General features: G+C 43.0%; 2 protein-coding genes across 2 annotated transcripts; both read right to left on the bottom strand.

Moving 5' to 3' along the window:
• Positions 1-728: 728 nt before the first annotated feature.
• On the bottom strand, positions 729-9402 carry popdc1 (popeye domain cAMP effector 1). The gene is made up of 8 exons (XM_085421996.1): positions 9275-9402; positions 7435-7686; positions 6291-6415; positions 5194-5381; positions 4949-5057; positions 4127-4294; positions 3882-4023; positions 729-2218 (listed from the first exon to the last, which is right to left on the bottom strand). The coding sequence occupies exons 2-8, from the start codon at positions 7661-7663 to the stop codon at positions 2094-2096; spliced, it is 1086 nt and encodes a 361-aa protein (XP_085278122.1). The 5' UTR covers positions 7664-7686; positions 9275-9402; the 3' UTR covers positions 729-2093.
• Positions 9403-10720: 1318 nt separating this feature from the next.
• On the bottom strand, positions 10721-20574 carry popdc3 (popeye domain cAMP effector 3). The gene is made up of 3 exons (XM_085421997.1): positions 20019-20574; positions 15005-15113; positions 10721-11007 (listed from the first exon to the last, which is right to left on the bottom strand). Exons 1-3 carry the CDS (start codon positions 20522-20524, stop codon positions 10729-10731), a joined length of 894 nt encoding a protein of 297 aa, XP_085278123.1. The 5' UTR covers positions 20525-20574; the 3' UTR covers positions 10721-10728.
• Between the last annotated feature and the right edge of the window lie 633 nt (positions 20575-21207).

Below are 21207 nucleotides of genomic sequence, written 5' to 3'. Positions count from 1 at the left end.
TATATGGAAAAAAGCAGCTTTCTGTTAGTTTTTTTTCAATAATTATTTAGTAACTCAAATGTTTAAACTGAGATTTAAAGGGTTTAAATCCTAAAAATAGTTTAATCATTTCAAAAAGGGCTCAAATCTTAATGAACTCTCAGTACCGTATTACCCCAAAAGAGCAGACTTAAAGCACACTTTCCTTTTTGCTGACACAGTTAGGGCTGGATCAGGTGACCCCGAATCCTCCCTTAGTGTCGCTGCAATAGGCTGCTGCTTCCCATGATGTGTGCGTTTCTTCACTATCAGTGAATCAGAAATCAGATCTTTGCAGTATTATTACGGCCACTTCTACACCAAAGCTTGTGTGGATATCTTCACAGTATTTAATTTAAAAATGCATGACTAACTACACAGAAAACAAGTGAATTTAAAATAAAAAAGGTCCAACATTTGTTCAATGTGACAGAAATGTACCCTTCGCCCGTTCTGGGCCTCAATTACAATCCTGTCTTGGAAGTGTACAGGCAACTTCTTAGACTCCTGGACTGGTTTGTGCTTCAGTATAAACTGTCCACTAGGGGACCTCATATAGACAGATGCATACCTTTTCAAATCCTGTCCAATTAACTGAATTTACGACGGTCAACAAAGTTGTAGAAACATGTGACAGATACTGAGTGGAAACAGGATGCTCCTTAGCTCAGGTCTGACTGTGAAAACTATGGAAACATATGCACATGTAATTCGTTTTTGTTTTTTTTAATACATTTTGAAGAATTTTCAAGCCAACATTTTCCCCTTTGTCACTGCGGGGTATGTGTGTAGGGTTTTAGGGTGGAAAAGCACCGTAACATGACAGGATATGGAACTAGCTGTGAATGCCTTCTGGATGCACTGTACATACATGTGATCACATACATTTAATACACAGTGAACTCCAAATGAAACAATTGCAGTAAGAACTAAGAACATTATAGTGTAATAAGACATAATGTATCAACTTTGCTGCTGTTTGTTCAGGTCTGAGACAAATATGTACTGATGGTAAATGAACAGTTTCTACTTGAGCACTCAAAGTCAGTACAGCATGCCTCAGTCATCTATTCACATCCGCTCATGCAAGACCTTCTAAGCCTAAGTGCTTTCTATCTAACAATGACACATTCATATTCTGATGAGTGCATCAGAGAGCAACTCTGGGTTTTGTATCTTGCCTGAGGATACTTCAGCGTGCAGACTGGAGATCAGCCAGGGATCAAACCAGCCAACCGTAGACCATCTGCTCTGCCTCCTGAGCTGCAGCTATCCCAGTTAGTGCTAAACATATCTATAGACTATAGAGGTGAGTGATGTGCTATGAAGCAAGATTAAGGGTTAGTGAGCTATGTTGGACTTAAACACAGAGGTTTGCATGATGACAGTGGCTGTCTTTGTAAACTCCGTGGTTTAGAGTTTCAGATTAAAATGAGTTAGTACCACGTTTCACTGATTCTTAAAAGGATTCTTTGCTGGGAGAATAAATTTTATATGAGAAATTTGTTAAGTTGTATGTCTCAGTTGGTGATGCAGAAAATATATAAATGTTTTTATACTTTAAAGGTTGATTCTGTTCATCTGGATGTTTTCAGTGAGAGAACATAATCAACCTTCTGAGATTTACGTGTCTCCTTTACACTGCCTGAACTGCTCCTATAGCCTTTATTACGCTATCGATCCAGTTTGAAGTTTCAGCTTTAGAGCGCACTCAGGGGTAAAATAAATATATTATCTCAATTAAAAAGGTTTACTTTGTGCTAAATCACTGTATTAAAGATGTTTGCAGCATTAACTTTGGTCCTATTTGCAACAATATTACATTGTAGTTATATTTTTGAAGTTTTTTAAAGATTCTTCTCTGATAACATCTCCTAATTAGTATGTTGCAGTCACAGGGATGAAAAGACATATGACACATGAGATGCACATTTTTATGTGAGGAAACATAAGTTGACAACCACCGTCATGATACCCATCGTGTCTGATGGGGCTTTGCGTTCCCTCAAGCTAACACAAGGAAAGTTGTGTCAGCTGTGTTGGACTCCATAGTATGCCCCTGTGGGCGCTGCTGGCTACACATTCTCAGTGGAAGTGTTGGGCATGTGGTCAGACGAGGCCGATTCTTCAAACACATCATCCTCCATGCCTTCTTCTATAGGATTCATTTTTGAGGATGCTTTGGTGCCGGGTGAAATCTCTAGAAAAACACAAAATGAAAAAAATATGGAACATTGTGGCTAAACAATCTGAAGTGTGAGCATATGCAGCACTCTGCATGTAATCATTAGTTATTATTAATCTCTCTTCCACAGGGTGTCCTTGTCCTGTATCATCCACTGCAGCTGGGCGCCCCTCCTTGGCCGTTACAATATAAAGTGCCCTGAGGCAACTGTGTTGTGTTTTGGTGTTATAGGACAAAAGTGAATGAAATGAATTCTCTGCTGACTCCACCATGCAGTTTACCTTTCAGATGACATTTTCTGCATAAGACAGTCCACCTGTGTGTTCCTTCACTGCTATCTTATTCCCTTGCGTTGCTTCCAGCCAGCAGCATAATATTTGCTACTTAATGTCATCCTACAATCCTACCATGCATCCTTTCCCCCTTCTCATCTTTATGCATTCATGCTGCACAGATCAATTACATTAAGCGTGTGTACAGCATTTAGCTAGCACTACAGAAGAACTGTTTTAACATCACATACAGCGAGTAAACATTTCACCAATTTTTGAAGAAATATATTTCTAAAGGTGTTATTGACATAAAATTCACCAGATGTCGGTAACAACCATCCCAAGTGGGACCTCAGATACTGTCCCTCCCTCCATCCAACCGCACACTTCTTCAGGTTGGCTGTGAGCCCCGCCTGCCTCAGGAACCTCTCTGATGCACAGGTGTGCTACAAGGAACGTCAGAATTTCACTCTTACCCGGGCTTGGACCTTCCTCACGGTGTTCTTTAAGGTCCAACAGCCCCTGCAGCTTCCTGCTGAACAGCAACTCATGGATGCTTAGGGCACCTCCCGAAGTGCCAACAACACAGGGTCCAGCCAGCGATCCCAACTGCATTCGTCCTCATGAAGGAACTTATGAAAGCGATACCCTGTGCCATGATGCCATGATGGGGTCCATGCCAGTGTGCTCGAACAGGACCCCCACTAATGGCCCAAACTAGCACACTATCTGCCCTACCAGTAGAATCAGCAGTGTTAGACGACTTTGCATCACCACTGAGCGCAGCACAAACATCACATGTCCCTACACGTTGTGAGCGCACCTCTTCACACTGCCCCATTAACTTGTCAAACCACAGCCTCGAGTCTATGTATACGTTATTTCCACTGGCACCGTGGGATCTATGTGACTATCCCCATGCACACACTTAATTTCCATCCGCTCTGCGTCCAACAACGTCTCGAGTCAAACCAGTGTATTGTGGACCAGGATCTGCATGGCGCCCAAGGTGGCCATAGCCTCCGCTTGAATCCACTGCACCAGCCCTCTGCAGCTGAGCCAGGATTTCAGAGTTCATGACTATTTGCACCTCACTGTGTTCATGTGTCGTTTCTCACTGTTAAACATATTTTAATTTTCACGTGTGGATTGAATGGATTGTTACCAACATCTGGTGAGGATTTCATCTCAGCAGCACCTTTAGAAATATAAATGTGTGCGTGTGAACAGAAGCCTGCGAGGAGGCAACATGCAGAAGTCCAAAGATAAACCTCAACATCACTGAACATTTATGGAGGAAGTGAGGGAGCCCCACTCGTTTGAGCTGCTGGGAACACTGGCAGAGCTGTGGATCGCTGCTGTAGCACGTGCTGCAGTGACAGAGTAAATATCCCATTAAGACTCACGGAGTGATGATCCAGCAGATCCACCTCGTAGGATCTGGTTGAGAACATCGTCGGTGTCACTGCTGCTCGCCATGCTGTTTCTCACCTGCGTCATAGACAGCTGGGAGCACAGGCTGGGCTGTCGGTCCATTTTCTTCACAGCCTAGAACATATCCATGACCAACATCCTCGTCAGCACAGTGAGCACTCTTACAGCTGTCACATTAAACAAGATGCTCCAATAAATCGACACCAGCGGGACTCACCTTGTCGCTGAGTGTGGCATCATTCAGAGAGTACAGTTTGTTGGTGATATCTTTGCCGATGAGGAACCTGAAAACCTCATTAAGGAAAGTGTCTGACTCCAGGAAATAGGTAAGTCTCTCTCGCGACCAACACAGGAACTTGCAGTTCTCTTCTGCCATGATGGTCACCTGTCAATCAGACACATTAACAAGTGTTAAGGTGTCCACAGGTAGGGATACATATTTTTATATGCTTCGTTTCACGGTTTTCTTGGGCCTGATTGTTCTCGTCGTCTATCTACAGATTGACTGAGACACTGTGCCGTCTCTGCGCGTCTATGGCTGAACAGAAGTCTGTAAGGAGATGAGTAAGGGAACGTTCAGAGACCTCAGAGGATTTAAAGTTAACATTACTTCAGACTGCTTACATGAAGTGTAGTTAAGGAAAAAAGAAGACGGGAAAGTCAAATGATACCTTTCCACAAGTTTTTGAATTAAGCGCTTTATTTTATGACAACTTTCTCAAAAGCTTTTTGTTATTTCTGAATGCAAAAGAACATTTATTTTACTATGTTTAGTATTATTATTATTATTATTATTATTAGCATTATTATTATTAGTAGTAGTATTATTAGTACTTCAAAAATATGCTACATTGAATTACCATGCATGTGAAACTTTATCATGTTCCAGAGCTCTGTTTAAAGAAATTTGACCTCCTTAAATCTTTATTGAATATTCATGTTCTGCAAAGTCAGACATGTTTTTACAGCCAGAGAAGGAAATCGGCCCTGCAAACGATGTCCATCCTTTATGTCAGAGCTTCCATGCAAGTGAATTTACCTGAAACTTCTCTCCTCGGTGCATCTCAGTGGACCTGAACTCTGGAGAGTCAATGAATGCGTTGGTATAGATGTTGTGCAGAAAGTGGCCTCGGTATGAAACTTTCATCCTATCACACACAAAAAAAATGAAATTCAAAATTCTGACCAACTAAATCAGAAAAGCACGGTGTTAAAATAATAACCTTAATCGTGTGTATTAGTCAGACCTATGTGACTTTCATTAGGGAAACAAACAGCACATACTTTCCTTTGAGCAGAATGCTGAGGCGTTCGTCTACAGACGTCTTGTCCTCAGCAGCGTAGGCCTGGCCTTTCTTCAGCGTCTGAATGGTGCAGAACTGTCCCGTGAGTCGCTGGAACAAAGCCTCCTGCACATGCAGAGGCTCAAACATCCTCTTGTAGACTGACCGCAGCTCCCTGTCAATCTTAATCTGACAGCAACAGTTTGAGACGGTTAGTCTGACCTGAGCATTCATCCACAGTCAGTGTAGCCCAGCGCACTGAAGCACAGGCCTAGTTGGGATAATGACACGAGCCATTTATAAATTATGGTATAGAAAATAATAAGTATACATGAATTATATGAATTCACAAGTTAATGAATCAACAACATGATGCATATTGTTCTTAAATGGGGCATTCTGCATATTTACTATGTTTGTTTAGCTACTTTGTGTGGATACATTTTAAAACTGTTGTACTACAAATAAAGAGAATAAAGAGTAAATAGTCACAAAAGTGTTTCAAAAACCTCACACACAGAGAGTTTGACCATTTAAGAAAAGGGAACCAGCGCATGAATAACCAGGATGATTCTGTTGCCTCCACAGTTTGTACACTCGAGTCGTGTCTCGTTTGCACCGAAGACAAAAACACCTCTGGCAAGTTTCCAGAACAGCTGTAATTTGTCCTCCAGATATATTTCAGAAACACTTCAGACACTGACACTATGAAAAAAGCTTTATTCGTACTTTCCTGGTTAATTAAAGGATGAAAGAAATAAAAACAGTCCTTTATGTCAAGTCACTTATTAAGAGAATCAAAGTAACTCGAGAGAAAATGTTTTTTATAAAAGTTATAAAAATGTTTTTTGAACTTTAATGAATGAAAGGCTTTAATTCTCTGATGAAAAAACAACTACGGCCGCACTTTGTTGCTCCTCCTGTCTGCTGCTCCAAAGTGTAGGTGTGTGCTGCTGCAGACATAATCGCATTGTGTTACCACGAAACAGAACTGAACCCATATTTATTAGCTAGAAGCTCCACTGCTCCTCTGATGAGCACACGTGGGCGGCCTGCAATGATCTTGTATAATGTGAGTGATGTTGATGCTGAACTCACCGGCCTGCGTTTATACAACAGGTAGAAAAGGTGCACGAAGTTGATCACCAGGAAGACCACGTTCCACACCATTAGATCCATGTTGCACCTGAACAGCGTGGCCCACGCGATGAATAAACCACATCCTGCAAGAACAACCCGACTTACACACTGCACTTGATTACACACCACGCTGAGACAAGAAACACTTCATCTTATCTTGGAGAAATTATCTGGTATGGTTGTAATATCAGAAATTACTTTAATGTACACTACTGTGCAAAAGTCTTGAGCCACCCCCACCATTCATTTATGATTTCCTCCCAGTTTATTTCTTCTGTTCACTTATCTTTTGCACATTTCGAACTTCAGAATCTGAATTTGCCAGCAAAACAATAATAAAGCTTTGGGCAGTGAGACAAACAAGCGAGGTAGTCTAATTGTTCCATAAATGTAGTACGTTTAAAATAAATCGCTCTATGGGAAACTTACGGGACAACGCTGAGCCACACACTGCTCTGTTTCTAAGCTCATATATGGGAGTATTGTGCAAAACTTTACTTTTGTATCGCTCACAAATTCATAATCATTGCATTCACATATTTTGATTTTAGACATCATGACAATTATTTAGAAATGTGCTCGTCTGGATACATGAATAAATGTCTTACTCGGTGTTATATAATGATTACCCATCCAGTCTTATGATAAAACCACCAAAACTGCTGCCTTACACATTTCAGCACTCTTCCTTTACTCGCTCTCTGAGAGACTGAAACTTGACTTGCTCTAAAATAGCAGCATAAATAACGGAGCTGTCAACATTACAACCACAGCCTCAATAAGTCCTGCTGCTTCCTGTCTCCATTCTCTTGCCAAGCAAAGATAAACATGTTGGAAGTGCTTTTTCCATCCTGCTTTTATCTCCCACTGTCACAGCCTTTTAGGGTCTCCCCTGTTTGTGCAGAACAGTTTCCAATAAATCTTTAAAATGCCAGCGTTACAGTCAACTGTCAACAAGCCTGTCCTGGTAGAAGTTTACTAACGCACGGGCAGCTTTTACTCAGAATACGCATCTGCTTACGATGTGATAACTTTATGTTCCTTAAATCTTCCCCACTACATTGCTTCTGGATCCCATCACGGGAACGAGCTGTGAACTGACCTGTTGTCAGGAGGAGGCGCAGCATGATCATGTGCAGAGCCAAAGTAGTCGGGATGGCCAGGCCCAACAGCAGGGACAGGTTTCCCACATGGAATAGCAGGTGGTGGGTCTGCTCCCACTCCTGGCACGAGGTGGCATTTGAATCTGCAGACGTGGCGGCCGGGATGGAAGAAGGGAAGGAGGACAGCGTGGTGAGCAGGAGGGTGGGCCCATCTGGGGTGGAGGACATCCTTTGGCTAGGCACCTTGGACACTGGAGTAAGGCGAGCACAAGTGAATGTGGGAGGATGGTTGTTCAAAGCATACAAACTACACAGCTGTGAAAGGTAACTAAGTATACTTATTCAAGTACTTTGCTTCTAATATTTTAAGGTACTTGTATGTTAATATACTTCTCAAACAATGTAAGGAACACTTTTAATCAGAGTACAGCATCGAGTCTGCTAAACTGATCTGGGGAGTGAAGTGGGTTGTTAGTGAACTTCAGCTGCTTTGGTGTTACTGGAATTAACAGCAGGCAACAATGAGACGCGCTCCAAAATAGGAAGGGCTTTAAATATATTCCAACTGTAGTTTCACTGGTTTAGCATTTGGCTGGGGTCAGTGTCACGTATGGCAGCAGCATAGCGAGTCCCCTTCCTCCAGGATGGCACGTTAATACTTACCATGATGTTTGCTGCGTTTCACAGGCAGACGAATGCTAGAACATTTTCCTCCATGTAGACAAAACACTTCTCATTTTGCTCCCATTCATCCACTAAACATTGTTCAATGTAACATTAAACCAAACGAGAATGTCAGTTACACCGGTGAACATTTGCCCTACAAAAATAATTTGAGGACAACATCTCGAACTGAACCAAACCAGTGTTCTTACAGGTTAGTTTCCCATTGAAACTGTGGGAATGACCAGGAGGAAAAACCAGACATGATAATAATAACAGCTTTTATTCTTTTATTACTTCTATGAACTGAAGGGTCTTTTAGATGTCAGGACCTGACAAAATCTCCATTTCGAAATTTCATCTGAGAGTAAAGTAGATGGTTTCAAATACGTGCATAATTAACTGTCATCTGTTTTCACTCCAGGACAACAAAGGTGGACCAGACTCGGCTTTAAAGTGAAACTAGCTCTCTGCTTGTTATTCATATATGCTGTCCTATACTCATTTCTAATTTTATCCTTTCTGGTCCCTCCCAACAAAAATCTTATCTTCCCACTGCCACTTCCAGGTCAGCTTCCTGTGGTTTTAATTGGTCCCACAGTGTCCACACCATACGTCAGAGCTGGTTTCACTGGTTTCGGAGCCTTCCTGCTATCCTTCTGTCACAAATCTCCCCTGACACGTTTATTTTAGAATTCGGTTTGTTTGAAACCCAGCTGCCCTTCATTAAGTCATACAGTCACTCTACTGATGCTAGGTTTAGGTTCACGACAGAAACTGTCCCTCTCGTTTTTATTCATTAGTGAACGCAACAGTGAGCTCCTACACTGGGTCTAGCTGAGCTCCGTCATGTTTGTCATTGAAGAAGACTCGCACACATACACAGCTGCATATTTGCAGTCATGAATGAATTCATGTTTCTGTCTTTTCAACGCCGGTGGGAAAGTACAGCTTACAGTCTACGCAGCAGTAGTCAGATTACACAACGCGTTACAGCTCATGGTAAAGAAGCTCTTTTATCAACATCTGACTGTAAATGTGGACGCCAGTGAATATTTCTGTACAGCAGCTGTAGCACGCGCAGAGCTCACATGTAGAAATAGACATTGCGCAGCTGCGCTGGAATTTCTTAGGTTCAACTTAAAAGCCCGTAAAAGTGAGGACTTCTTCACTTACCGATCAGAGGAGCAGCCGGAGGAGCTCTGGACAGCAGTGAGAGGGAAAAGCGGCCGGATAGCTGGAGCCTCTGATGCTGTGTGCGTCTCACATTCCACACAGCTGACAGGAAAACGCTAAAAGGGGAACAAGGCGAGAGCAGTGCCCAAGAGCTCCGACAGGGGGCGACAGATCAAAGGTTAACTTTCAGAAGAAGTTCTTAAGAAAATTTGCTTCTTCTCTCCAAAATCGTCAGAATTGCTCGGATCATCCTTCTCTTCTCCTCAATGGATCCAATCACACAAAACGACCCTCTGTTATTCATACTTTATTAATACTCTTATATGTGAACTTTTTCAACACAAGCAGTGAGACTGCACCAGCATCTGAATGACTCTGCTGGGTGTGTGGATCTTTGTCGAAGCGTTTGGTTGACAAACCCGCAGTAACTTCACTTTCAGAGGCATTAAGGCTGAAAATATATTTATACATTAGACTTCCTAACATACTGACAAAATGAACTCCAGACTCATGTGCTTAGAAAACTGATTAAGTTTGTGTTTGGCATCTACACAGTAAAATCATTTATTGTCACAGAACAACATCAGTCAGTGTACCACTGACAACACATATTGATCTAATCCGTCAATATCATATGAATTTAAGACGTCTGCTGTCCTGTGACAGAAGAACAATGAGTCTCCAACTGCTGCACCTGTAAGACAAAACAATAAAAAACAAGCAGCGCCTACAAGGAAAAAATGGATACACAAACCAGCAATCTTGTGTTTTCTGTGTTTTGTCTGAGTATGTGCGTTTGTCACAAAATGCACTTAACAATGAGAGTGAAAAGTCTCAAAGATCAGGACCCCAGCACCCAACAACCCCCCAAAACCCAGAAAGAATTTATTCCTTTTAGTTGCTGTCCAGGCCTTCAGTTACTGCTGAGCTGGCCAATGCATCCTTCTTAAAAATGTCCACGATTGTTGATTTGCCACTCTTAAAGTTGTTCCTCTCTGACGGGCTTCTGTTGGCTTTGCAGCCTGATGATGTCATCCTTCATCTGTGTCTCTTTGCATTAACTCTCCAAACGTCAACACTTAGAATCAAATCCAGAGTTTTAGATCTGCTACATTTTTACTGTCCATAATTTAATTTACTGTCCATTCTCTTTGGCGCCGCTATAACTGTATAAAAGTGTGTATAAGTCATATAATGCAATCATTTTGCTAAACCCCTTAAAATAAAGATAAATTCTGCACTTCTAACAGATCTTGATCGTTTGATTTAAAATCCGAAGCAAGTTTCAAAAGTTTCATTGCCCCATAAATTATGGCCCTGTGAGTAACAACACTACAGACTGTTTTCGTGCTCAGGTATACGGTCTACCTGTCTGCAAACATGTCTGCAGCCTGACTGACACTGACTTCCACGCACTGCGATTTAGCGCATGAAGAATGTGCATGTGTGTATGTTTACGGAGCCCCCCTGCTCTGCACCGGCACTTGCAGATGGTCATCAGCCCTTTCTATTTCAGTCCCCGGCATGTGAGGGTAACATGGTAAGCGGAGATCGTAGCGGTGTCCGTATCTGTCAAAAGTCTTGTCACTGAGTGAATACAGCTTTTCTGCTATGTCATTGCGTACAACCAGGGCAAAGATCTTGGCTATGTAGCGATGCTTAGCAAAGAGCAGGTAGAGCTTTTTCCTCCTCCACGCTACGTACCGGCAGGGGTTATCAGCACGCAGCGTCACCTGAGAATAAACCACAAAACAAGTTAAACTTTGTTTAACCTCAATACAACATTTTTGTTGTTTTTCTGCATGATAAAGAAAAAGCTGTTGTGACAAAGAAAGAAATCTGTCATCACAAGTCTTTGGAATTAAATTGTAACAAATAAATGTGCAAAATTACAGAAAAGTCCAAAATGTATGCTTGTGCTTGTTAGTGGTGAGCAGCAGATCAAACAAGAACCATAAAAGGCTTTAAGCGCGCATTCAGGCCTGTGAGACTCGTTTAGACACTGAGCCTCACTCACCCCCGTTCTGTTAGCCGTCAGGGCTGGGGGGCTGAGAGGAGGTGCTGGCCGTCAGATTGGGGTCTGGGGTGCGGGGCCTCCCTGCTACTGCAGATAAGGAGGCGGTCTGCTTTCCTCCACCCCAGAGAGAAGGGTTACATCTGCTGGGTCTGGGTACAGTTTGCCCCTATAGAGTGTGTTTGGGGAGTGTGATTGTGTGTACAGTGCCTATTTGTGTCTGTCTCCACGTCGGGTGTATGATTCCCTGGAAGCACAGGCAGATGCAAGTGGTTTTCTGAGGTTCTTCTGAGGTTTCCTTTACCAGTTTAACCGTGTGTAGTTAATGTCCTCTTAACATAACTTATAATTAAAAAAAACATTCTTTCTGCACTTACAGGTGTTTTCTCCTTCTTTCTACCCAAAGAGGAAACTAGCGCAACTTGTAAGCAACCTTGAATTTCAAAATAAAAGCACCAAAACTTTGACTAAAGTAAATTGTCAAATAGTAAATTTGACTAAATAAAATAACAAACAAAGTAATGTGCAGCTTAAACAATTTACAATGATGACACGGATCTTGACAAGATAAAGAAATAATCCAAATTATATACAATGTCATCATGCCAACAGCTACAGGGTGAGTGCCGAGCATTCGTTTGTGTATATGGGGGTGGGAATGCACGTTTGTGTCTGCGTGCGCCTGCTCGTCTGTATCTATATGTCAGGTCGGGTCTTAGACTCCACCTCTCTGGGAACATCTCAGGCTCTCTGAGGTATGGAGGCTTATCTCCCCTCACCACACTCCCTGCCAGTGGCCGATGCCTTCAGACGTTGGTGTGTTGGTGGTTCTTGGTGTCTGGGGCTGGGCGCTCAAGTATGTACCGGCTCACTCCTGGTGGCCAATTGGTGGGGCCTGGCGCCTGTGGCCTGGCTGGGCCCCTTCCGGGGGGGTGGGTGCCCTCAGGCCTCTGGGCCTGAGGCCCGGTCCTCTCTGGCACAGCTAGCTGCCGGCAGAGCCAGCGGGCACGTTACTGCAACCCCCTCTGGTCTCTGCTCCGTGGCTGCTGGATGACCTCTCGTTTGGGGCTCTCAGTTGGCTAACTTTCCTCCATGATCTCTTAATCTCAGCCTCTAGTGTCCTTCTCCATGCAGGACACTGCTCCATGTGTTTTGTGGACTTGTAAAAGGGGCGACCATGGCTCAGGGGGTTGGGAATCGCATCTGTAACCGGAAGGTCGCCGGTTCGATCCCTGGGCTCTCTGTCCTGGTCGTTGTGTCCTTGGGCAAGACACTTTACCCTACTTGCCTACTGGTGTTGGCCAGAGGGACCGATGGCGCGATATGGCAGCCTCGCTTCTGTCAGTCTGCCTCAGGGCAGCTGTGGCTACAACCGTAGCTGCCTCCACCAGTGTGTGAATGTGAGAGTGAATGAATAGTGGCATTGTAAAGCGCTTTGGGTGCCTTGAAAAGCGCTATATAAATCCAATCCATTATTATTATTATTATTATTGTAAAAGGTATTCGACCGTGTCCATCTGAGGGTCCTGTGGGGGGTGCTCCGGGAGTATGGGGTGATTAGCCCATTGTGACGGACTATTCAATCCCTATAAAACCATTGCAAGAGCTTGGTTCGCATTGCCGGCAACAAGTCAGACTCGTTCCTGCTGGGTGATGGGCTCCGCCATGGCTGCCCTTTGTCACTGATTCTGTTCGTAAATTTTACGGACAGGATTTCTAGGCCAAGTGGTGGAAGGCTTTCACCTGGGTGGTCTCAGGATCTCATCTCTGCTTTTCGCGGATGTTGTGGTTCTGTTGGCTTCATCGGGTGAAGGCCTCCAGCTGGCACTGGAACGGTTCGCAGCCAAATGTGAAGCGGTGGAAATGAGAATCAGCACTTCTAAATCTGAGGCCATGGTCCTCAGCCGGAAAAGGGTGGAGTGCCCACTCCCAGTCAGGGACGAGTTCCTGACCCGAGTGGAAGAATTTAAGTATCTCAGGGTCGTGTTCACGAGTGACGGGAGAAGGGAGCGGGAGATCAACAGACGGTGCTGCGGCTGCAGTGATGCGGACGCTGCACCAGTCCGTCGTGGTGAAGAGAGAGTTGAGCGTAAAAGCGAAGCTCTCATTTTACCGGTCGATCTACGTCCCTACCCCCACCTATGGTCACGAGCTGTGGGTAGTGACCGGCAGAAATGAGCTTCCTCTGAAGAGTGGCTGGCCTCTCCCTTAGAGAGCTAGTGTGAGCTAGTGTGAGGAGTTCAGCCATCCGGGAGGGATGGCGGCCCGGAGGAGGCCCCGGGGCAGACCCAGGACACGCTGGAGAGATTATATCTCTCAGCTGGGCCAGGCCAGCTGGAGGAGGTGGCTGGGGACAGGGAGGTCTGGGCTTCTCTGCTTAGGCTGCTGCCCCCGCAACCCTGCACCGGATAGGCGGAAGAAGATGGATGGATGGATTTGATTCAATCACCGATTTGATTCGATTCAATTTTTTCTCAGGCAGTCAGAAACATAATTCTTTTATCATTTATCAGTACATGTGCACATTTTTATATCTACGTATAAAAACAAAGCTGACACTTGTAGGACTTCATCAGAGGAGCCTTTGTGTGAAAGTAACTGAGAATAAAACACAGAAAAACATGAAGGAGATTTTCCTGGCCTGGCTTTTTATAGCAGATAACCTTAAAATATTCTGCCGTAGATCAAACAACTGAAGAAAATAAGCTTTATTAGAGACACAGCCAAGCGTTATGCAATTTGGCATAATTTTAAAAAGTTAAAATTTCTTCTGTATTGAACAGCAGAAATGAGGCTTTCTTGTCAGAGGTCGCTTAAAACCCCCCCAAAAACAGCAGCTGACAGCGCTGTACGTAGACTGGTGCGTAATAAGCAAGCAAATAATCCAGAAAACAGAGATTTGAGATGGGAAACTGTCCTTGAAGTACACTGAGAGAGAGAGTGATTTTTATCGATGTGGAAACAAAACAGCCAAAGTCAGAGTGAATTAATGATGATATCTATTTGTTTGTTAAGCATAGTTTGGATTTTCCTTTGCTGCTGGTTCAGTGAATTTTGGTCAGAGTGATGAAACCTGCAGCACCAGAATCTGTGAGGTGTCGGCTTTCAGCCCCGACGGTGTGTCTGTGGACGCGGGGTGACGACACACGCTTTGTGTTTACATCTTTTTGCAGAATCCGTTCACCTGCTCTCATTTGCTGTTTTAGCTGTTTGGTGGTTGTTAAAATAGTTTTGTGAGCTTTAACATGAGATTCTGGCATTTCTGGCAAAATACATTTATATTTAAAAATCGATTCAGGATATAAGGAATCGATATCACTTTATTAAAACTAAAACCAATTTTAATCAGAAAATCAATGTTTTAAACCCACACCCAGCCATAACCAAGTGGCCAAGTATACAGGAACATCTGTGCCGAGTATAACCTGGAAGTCCCGAGGTCAAAATGGGAGACGCCCACTAAGGTGGTGGAGAATGACCGAGCTAAGATCCTGTGGGACTTCCAGATACAGACGGACAAAATGGTGGTGGCTAACCAACCGGACATAGTGGTGGTAGACAAACAGAAGAAGACGGCCGTAGTGATCGATGTAGCGATACGCCAGTTGGAGCCATCTTCCTTATGTATTCGTGGATGTGTGATTTGTGCATCACACACTCACACACAGACACACACACAGTATTTAATGTGTAGCTTGGATTACAACAAAATGAACCTGGAATACGCCCTCCTCCGATGGCTGCAGAGAGTCCCATTCTGGTGAATCCAGAAACTGGAAAGGGTAGATGTAATGCAGAAACTCTCCATTAACTGTCACACGGATTCTGTTGGACAATGGAGCAAGAGTTGATTTTTAGGTCAAGTTCACAACAGTAGACACTAAAGATAAAGTTATTAACTAAAACAACCTAAAACATTCTGTAATGGTAGTGTTGTAATACTACATAAGTGTGCAACATGTTTTTTTCATGTGTGTAATTTTATCACACAGGGTGATCAGGCAACCACATGCCCCCAGGACATTTTAATATCAGAAATAAACTTTTTTTTTTTGGAATACTTGCAATGAAATTTCAATGAAAACGGTACAACTATGGACCAATCGTTTGCCGCCTCCTCTACACGGATGACATTGAGCTGTATGCCAGGAGTGAACAAGAACATGGGCATGTCATTCAGACCAGAGAAGTGTAGTAAGATGGTAACAAAGAGGGAAGGTAGTAAGAACTGAGTTAAATGCACAGCCAGAGGACCACATTGCAGGACAGCTACAAATGCCTCAGAATCCCACAGGCAAATGGGACCATGGACTACGAAAGCTGCAACCACCAAATACCTGCAGAGTAAGGCAAGTCCCGAGGAGTCAGCTGGGCATGGATGTTGATCCAGGCAATCAACACCTATGCCCTGCCGGGCGTCAGATACCCTGCTGGGATAATAGCCTGGCCACAACTGATGGTATGTTTAGTGAATACCTAAGGCAACAGAAAGAAGAGGAACCATGATGGAAGGACAGGCCCCTGCACGGCAACGCTGCACTGAAAGACAGCACAGAGGCTGTCTTTCAGTGCTCTGAGTACGCCATAACCAAGTAGTTGGTATAGTATATAAAAATATCTGTGCTAAGTATAGCACGGAAATTCCAAGGTCAAAATGGGATACGGCTCCTACGGAGGTTGAGAATGACCAAGCGAAGATCCTGTGGGACTTCCAGATGCAGACAGATGAACAGGAAGTGATGTAGCTATATCAAGTGATAGTGACGTCAAGAAGAAAAAAGATGAGAAGCGGGAGAAATAGCAAGGATGAGAGAGGAGCTAGAGAAGAGGTAGAAGGTGAAAGGGTTACAGTGTTCGTTGTGGCAATCGGAGCACAGTGACACACAAACTGGGCACCAACACATGTGTGTTCAATTACTGTAACTATTAGCATTTATATTGTTCTTTCCTTTATTTTGACACTTAAGATTAAAATTCCTTACACATTTTTCACCTTACACCCATTCCTATTTCCCCCTGGTCCAATGATTGTCCTGCTGTCTGTGCTGTTTTGCTCTTATCGTGGAGATGTCTTGTTCACTTGTTATCCTGTTTTTCATAAATAAAAGACAGAAAATGTAAAATTCTGAGAATTCCCCAGCAAGTTCTGAATTGACCTTTTCCCTCTCCGATTTCTAAACTTAGCACAAAAAGTAAGGAAATTTGTGTTTGGTATTTCTTTGTTGTAACAATGCTTCTTGGTAATCTTATACTCTTTATTTCCCCTTAAATTGTGCCATATTTGTAATGCAAATGCATCTTTGGGTTGAGCAGCAGAAGATGGGAAGTTCAAAACAGACATTTCAACACTGTGTCGAGCTTCCCGAGTGCAGATGTTTCAAAACACTGCTCTGAAACGTGGTTAAAAACACCCAGATCACGTGACCACGACTAAATGAGGCTTTGGTGCCCCAGTTTTAACAGGTGGTGTACCTGCTGCAGAGTGGCACACTGAGCTGTAAAATCATTAAAATATCCCAATAAATCGCGTCTGCTTTCAGCGAGAAAATAAAACAGGCAACAGACAATTTTTAGCTCCGGCTCTGTCTGTTCTCTAAGTTTTCTACTTTCAACAGAAAATGTCATTTGCAGCATTAAGTGACGTCATCCTCACTATAATATATAGATGAGAAGTCACTTGCATGCAGGCAGCTTAAAATAATAGTGGCCTGGAGCATACAGCCCCCTTCTTGATTTCCTATTTTTTGTTTGTTTGTCACACTTAAATGTTTTAGATGATCAAACTATTTTAAATATTAGACCAGGCTTAAAACACAAAATGCAGTTTCTAAATGAAGGTGTTTATTATTGAAGGGAAAACAGATCCAAATCTCCAAGGCTCATAAGTACCCATAAATCTAAAAACTGGTTGGGCCACCCTCAGCAGCAACAACTGCTCTCAAGTGTTGGCGATAACTGGCAATGAGTCTTTTACTGGAGGCTTTTCAAGCATAAACTGCCTTTTAAATGTCACAGCATCTCAATCAGATTCAGTTTCAATTTTATTTACACAGCGCCAAATCACAACAGTCACCTCAAGATGCTTTATATTGTAAGGTAGACCCTACAATAATACATACAGAGAAAAACCCGACAATCACATGACCCCCTATGAGGAAGCACTTTGGCGACAGTGGGAAGGAAAAACTCCCTTTTAACAGGAAGAAACCTCCAGCAGAACCAGGCTCAGGGAGGGGCGGGGCCATCTGCTGTGATTGGTTGGGGTGAGAGAAGGAAGACAGGATAAAGACATGCTGTGGAAGAGAGACAGAGGTTAATAACAGGTCAGGACTTTGAATAGTCCACTCCAAAGTCTTCATCTTGTTTTTCTTAAGCCAGAGGTGGACTTGCTGTTGTGTTTTGGATCATTTTCCTGCTGCAGAACCCAAGTGTGCTTCAGCTTGAGATCACAAACCGGACCGGACACTCTCCTTCGTGATATTTTGGTAGAAAAATTCATGGTTCCAAGTCTTCCAGGTCCTGAGGCAGCAAAACAGCCCCAGATCATCCCACTGCCACCACCATATTTTACTGTTGGTTAATTTCATAATGGTGTTTTTTTTAGTTTAAGATCTGGTAACTACAAAGCCCACATTATATAATTTGCATCACTTCCAACCATTCAGTAATTGAGGACTGTTCCTTTTCTGAAAGGCTGTGTTAGTTTTATGGCAGATGTAACGGTACTCAAACATTCCAAATAGTTGAATCGGTCCACAGAATACTTTCACAGATGTCTTGGGGTCAATCAAGATGTTTGTTTTGGCAAATGTGAGACAAGCCTTTGTGTTCTTTTGGGTCAGCAATGGTTTTTGTTTGGTGAACTCTCCCATGGATCCTGTTTTTGCCCAGTCTCTAAATCATGAACTCTGACCTTAACTGAGAAATGTGAAGCCTGTGGTTCTTTAATGCCGTTCTGGGTTCTTCTGTCACCTCCTGGATGAGACTTCGACATGCTCTTGGAGTAATTTTGGGAAGGCTAATCACTGTTCCATGTTTTCTCCATTTGTGTATAATGGCTCTCACTGTGTTTCACTGGAGTCCCAAGCCTTGGAAATGCCTTTGTAACACTTAACATACTGATGGATATCAGTGATTTTTTTCTCAAGTTTTTCTTTAGATGGCATGATGTGTTCCTTCTTGAGATCTTTTAGCCTTCCTTAACTTTGTCTAACAGGTTCTGTTCAAGTGATTTCTTGATTCAACAGATCTTCCAGTAATCAGGCCTGAGTGTGTTTAGTGAAATTGAACGCAGCTCTCCAAAGAAAATGTGGTTAATCACAGTTAATCAATGATTTACCAAGAGGGGCAATTACTTTTTCACACAGGACCAGGTAGGTTTGGATAACTTTTCTCCTCTAATCAATGAAATCATCATTTAAAAAGTGCATTTTATATTTATTTGGGTTATCTTTGTCTCATATCAATTGATGATCTGAACCATGTAAGTGTGACAAATATGCAAAACACCAGGAAATCAGGAAGTGGGCAAACACTTCACTCCACACTAAGTCAATTTGTTTAAAAACAAAGTGAAGCCACAGAGACATGCTGTGACCAAACTAACATATACATGAACCACCCCGTCTCCATTCAGTGCAGTGGACACATTTGTGAGCCTGTTACCTTCGATGACCTTTTAGCCTCTCTAAAAGAGAGCTGCTCTCTCAGTGATGCAGAACTTCATAAATAGCTCCAGCAGCAAGTGCTCCTTGCCTTTTAGCGTCTGGACTCAGAGACGTGTGAGTAGTGCTGTTTCACACACTGAGGTTAATTATGGAGTTCCACAGGGTTCTGTGCTAGGACCAATTCTACTTCTTTCCATCATAGTAACATCCAAAATTTGTGGTGGTGTTCTGCCTCACTTTCTCAGAACAAATATCTGAAAATGTAAGTTCACAGGCAGCATCCACTGCCTCAGAGCACTCTACTACATATATTACATATATTCTAATACGTGTAAAACTGATTTCATGATAAATTCTGCAATGTGCGTTTGTGCACTAGGCTACATTTTGTACAAACTATTACTCCAGTACATTTTTAGCTACAAAAGTAATAAAGCACAAAAACTGATGAAAATGCATTGACTTTACATGAAAATACTAGTAGACTAATCATTAAGGTAATCAGTCACCTAATGCGAGTGCTTTCACAGTAACCGCAGAAAAACATTTAACTGTTCAATAAGCTGCTGTCCATAGATGAGTGAAAAGCAAATCATTACAGTGTAATCTATTCAGCCTTTACTCCCCAAGGACATGTGGTTATGAAAAGCATGTTTAAATCTAGGCTCTTGAAAGCTATACTAATTTACCATGTGCTCATTTTACTTGCGCATAATTTAGACACATGGAGCTGTTGTGGTTAAAGCCTGGTCAAACAAACAAACAAACAAACAAACAAACAAAGCTACGCGGTCAAAGCTGCAAAGACTCCTCAGGTAAAGAGTGAACTAGAAATGCAGATTACAATAATGAACCTTTTAGCTCATGAGCCAATCCTGATCAGTCCCAGTAACCCTGACCCAGATAAACATTTGGAGTCTGTCAGTAAGACTTTCACATGACAAAGAGTATCTAGAAAACACACCCTTTGTTCTAATATCAATAGGGGCATGACTGTGCTAAACTCTATGTTGGGGTGTACCATGTTTGACACTGAGCTGTTCAAGCGTGTGTGCGCAATCACCTTCCGGAGAGCAGCACTGACAGCTTGTCAATAGCGGTTTTTCCTTCTACGGCGAAGCAGCGGTCCTTCTCTAAAGTTTGGACTTCCCCGTCACAGCAGGCCACTATCTTCCCAAAATGGGACAATGACACTCCGACTCTTTTAAACATGCAGCTATACAGCTCCTGGAAGTCCTTGTCAAACGAAAAGCTCCTCAGCCTGTATGACATGTGCAGGACTTGTACCAGACACACCGCGAAGATCGCCAAACTCCACAGAAAAGAGTCCGTGGTGCAGGAGTCCGACCACGACCAGAGAGTGGAGCAGAAGAAGCCCAGAGTGAGAAAGGTGAACAGGTAGAAGAGTCCGTAAAAGCCACTGCCCCCCATGAAGCCAAGGAACAGAAAGATGTTGGCGAGATGGAACACCGATCCTTCCGCACCCTCTTTCCACTCTTTGCACACCGGGTAGGCAGACACCTCCGGCGCCACCGTAAAATTCATGCTTTCGAAGTCGGGCGGCTCCATACTGTATAAAGCGACTCGACCCGCAGCACATCCACCACAGCCAGCCTCGCTCCGTGCCACCAGAGCGGGTAGAAAAACGCTGACACCTCGGCCCATCACTCATAGGTGGAACGCAGAAACAACCAATCAAATCGCTACGTTATATCCAATGAAAAAAAGACGGAGTTTTTACGGAACCATCAGAGCGCGGGTTCGAGTCCAGGTGCGGACAAAGCTCGTGTTACATGATGAAAGGATAAAGACCAGTTTTTACTTACTGTAGATAACAGTTGCTTTGTGATTGATTGATTATCCTGTTTATTTGTAAATTATTATTATACAGTGTTACAGCCCATAATGCAGAATAAACTCTACCATTACACTTTTGAGATGATACACACCACAAGTAATTATAGGTTATGTGTTTGCTGCTTTTATGTTAAAACAGGTTTCCAGTTCTGTCCTGTTTTAGTTATTTTTCAAAAGATAGTTTTAGTTTATTTCAGTTTTTGAGAGTCTGGAATGTCAACAATTACATACACGTCCCAGTTTTAATGCAAAGTCACACACAAAAAGCTGTAATACAGATATATTCTGATGATATAGAAAATTAAGCTTATGCATTAGTTAAATTAGGACAGTATTTAGAAACCCATTTGAAGGCTTCCTCGCTCTTCGGCTGCTAGTTTGTGTCTTTCAGACAC

Source organism: Rhamphochromis longiceps, linkage group LG11 (assembly GCF_057381845.1).
Source record: "Rhamphochromis longiceps isolate RC_006_pf linkage group LG11, R_longiceps_female_GT1.1, whole genome shotgun sequence".
Lineage (NCBI taxonomy): Eukaryota > Metazoa > Chordata > Actinopteri > Cichliformes > Cichlidae > Rhamphochromis > Rhamphochromis longiceps.
Note: the sequence above shows the minus strand (reverse complement) of the source record. Positions and strands in the feature narration are given on the sequence as shown.

Coding starts and splice junctions, on each gene's coding strand:
- popdc3 (XM_085421997.1), bottom strand. CDS start 20,524: ATGGAGCCGCCCGACTTCGAAAGCATGAATTTTACGGTGGCGCCGGAG. Junction 15,114..20,018: donor TCAGTGCTGCTCTCCGGAAG/GTGATTGCGCAC, acceptor ATTGTCCAACAG/AATCCGTGTGACAGTTAATG. Junction 11,008..15,004: donor CGGAGGAGGGCGTATTCCAG/GTTCATTTTGTT, acceptor GTTTATTCTCAG/GTGACGCTGCGTGCTGATAA.
- popdc1 (XM_085421996.1), bottom strand. CDS start 7,663: ATGTCCTCCACCCCAGATGGGCCCACCCTCCTGCTCACCACGCTGTCC. Junction 6,416..7,434: donor GCGCCTCCTCCTGACAACAG/GTCAGTTCACAG, acceptor TTGTTCTTGCAG/GATGTGGTTTATTCATCGCG. Junction 4,024..4,126: donor ATGCCACACTCAGCGACAAG/GTGAGTCCCGCT, acceptor GATATGTTCTAG/GCTGTGAAGAAAATGGACCG.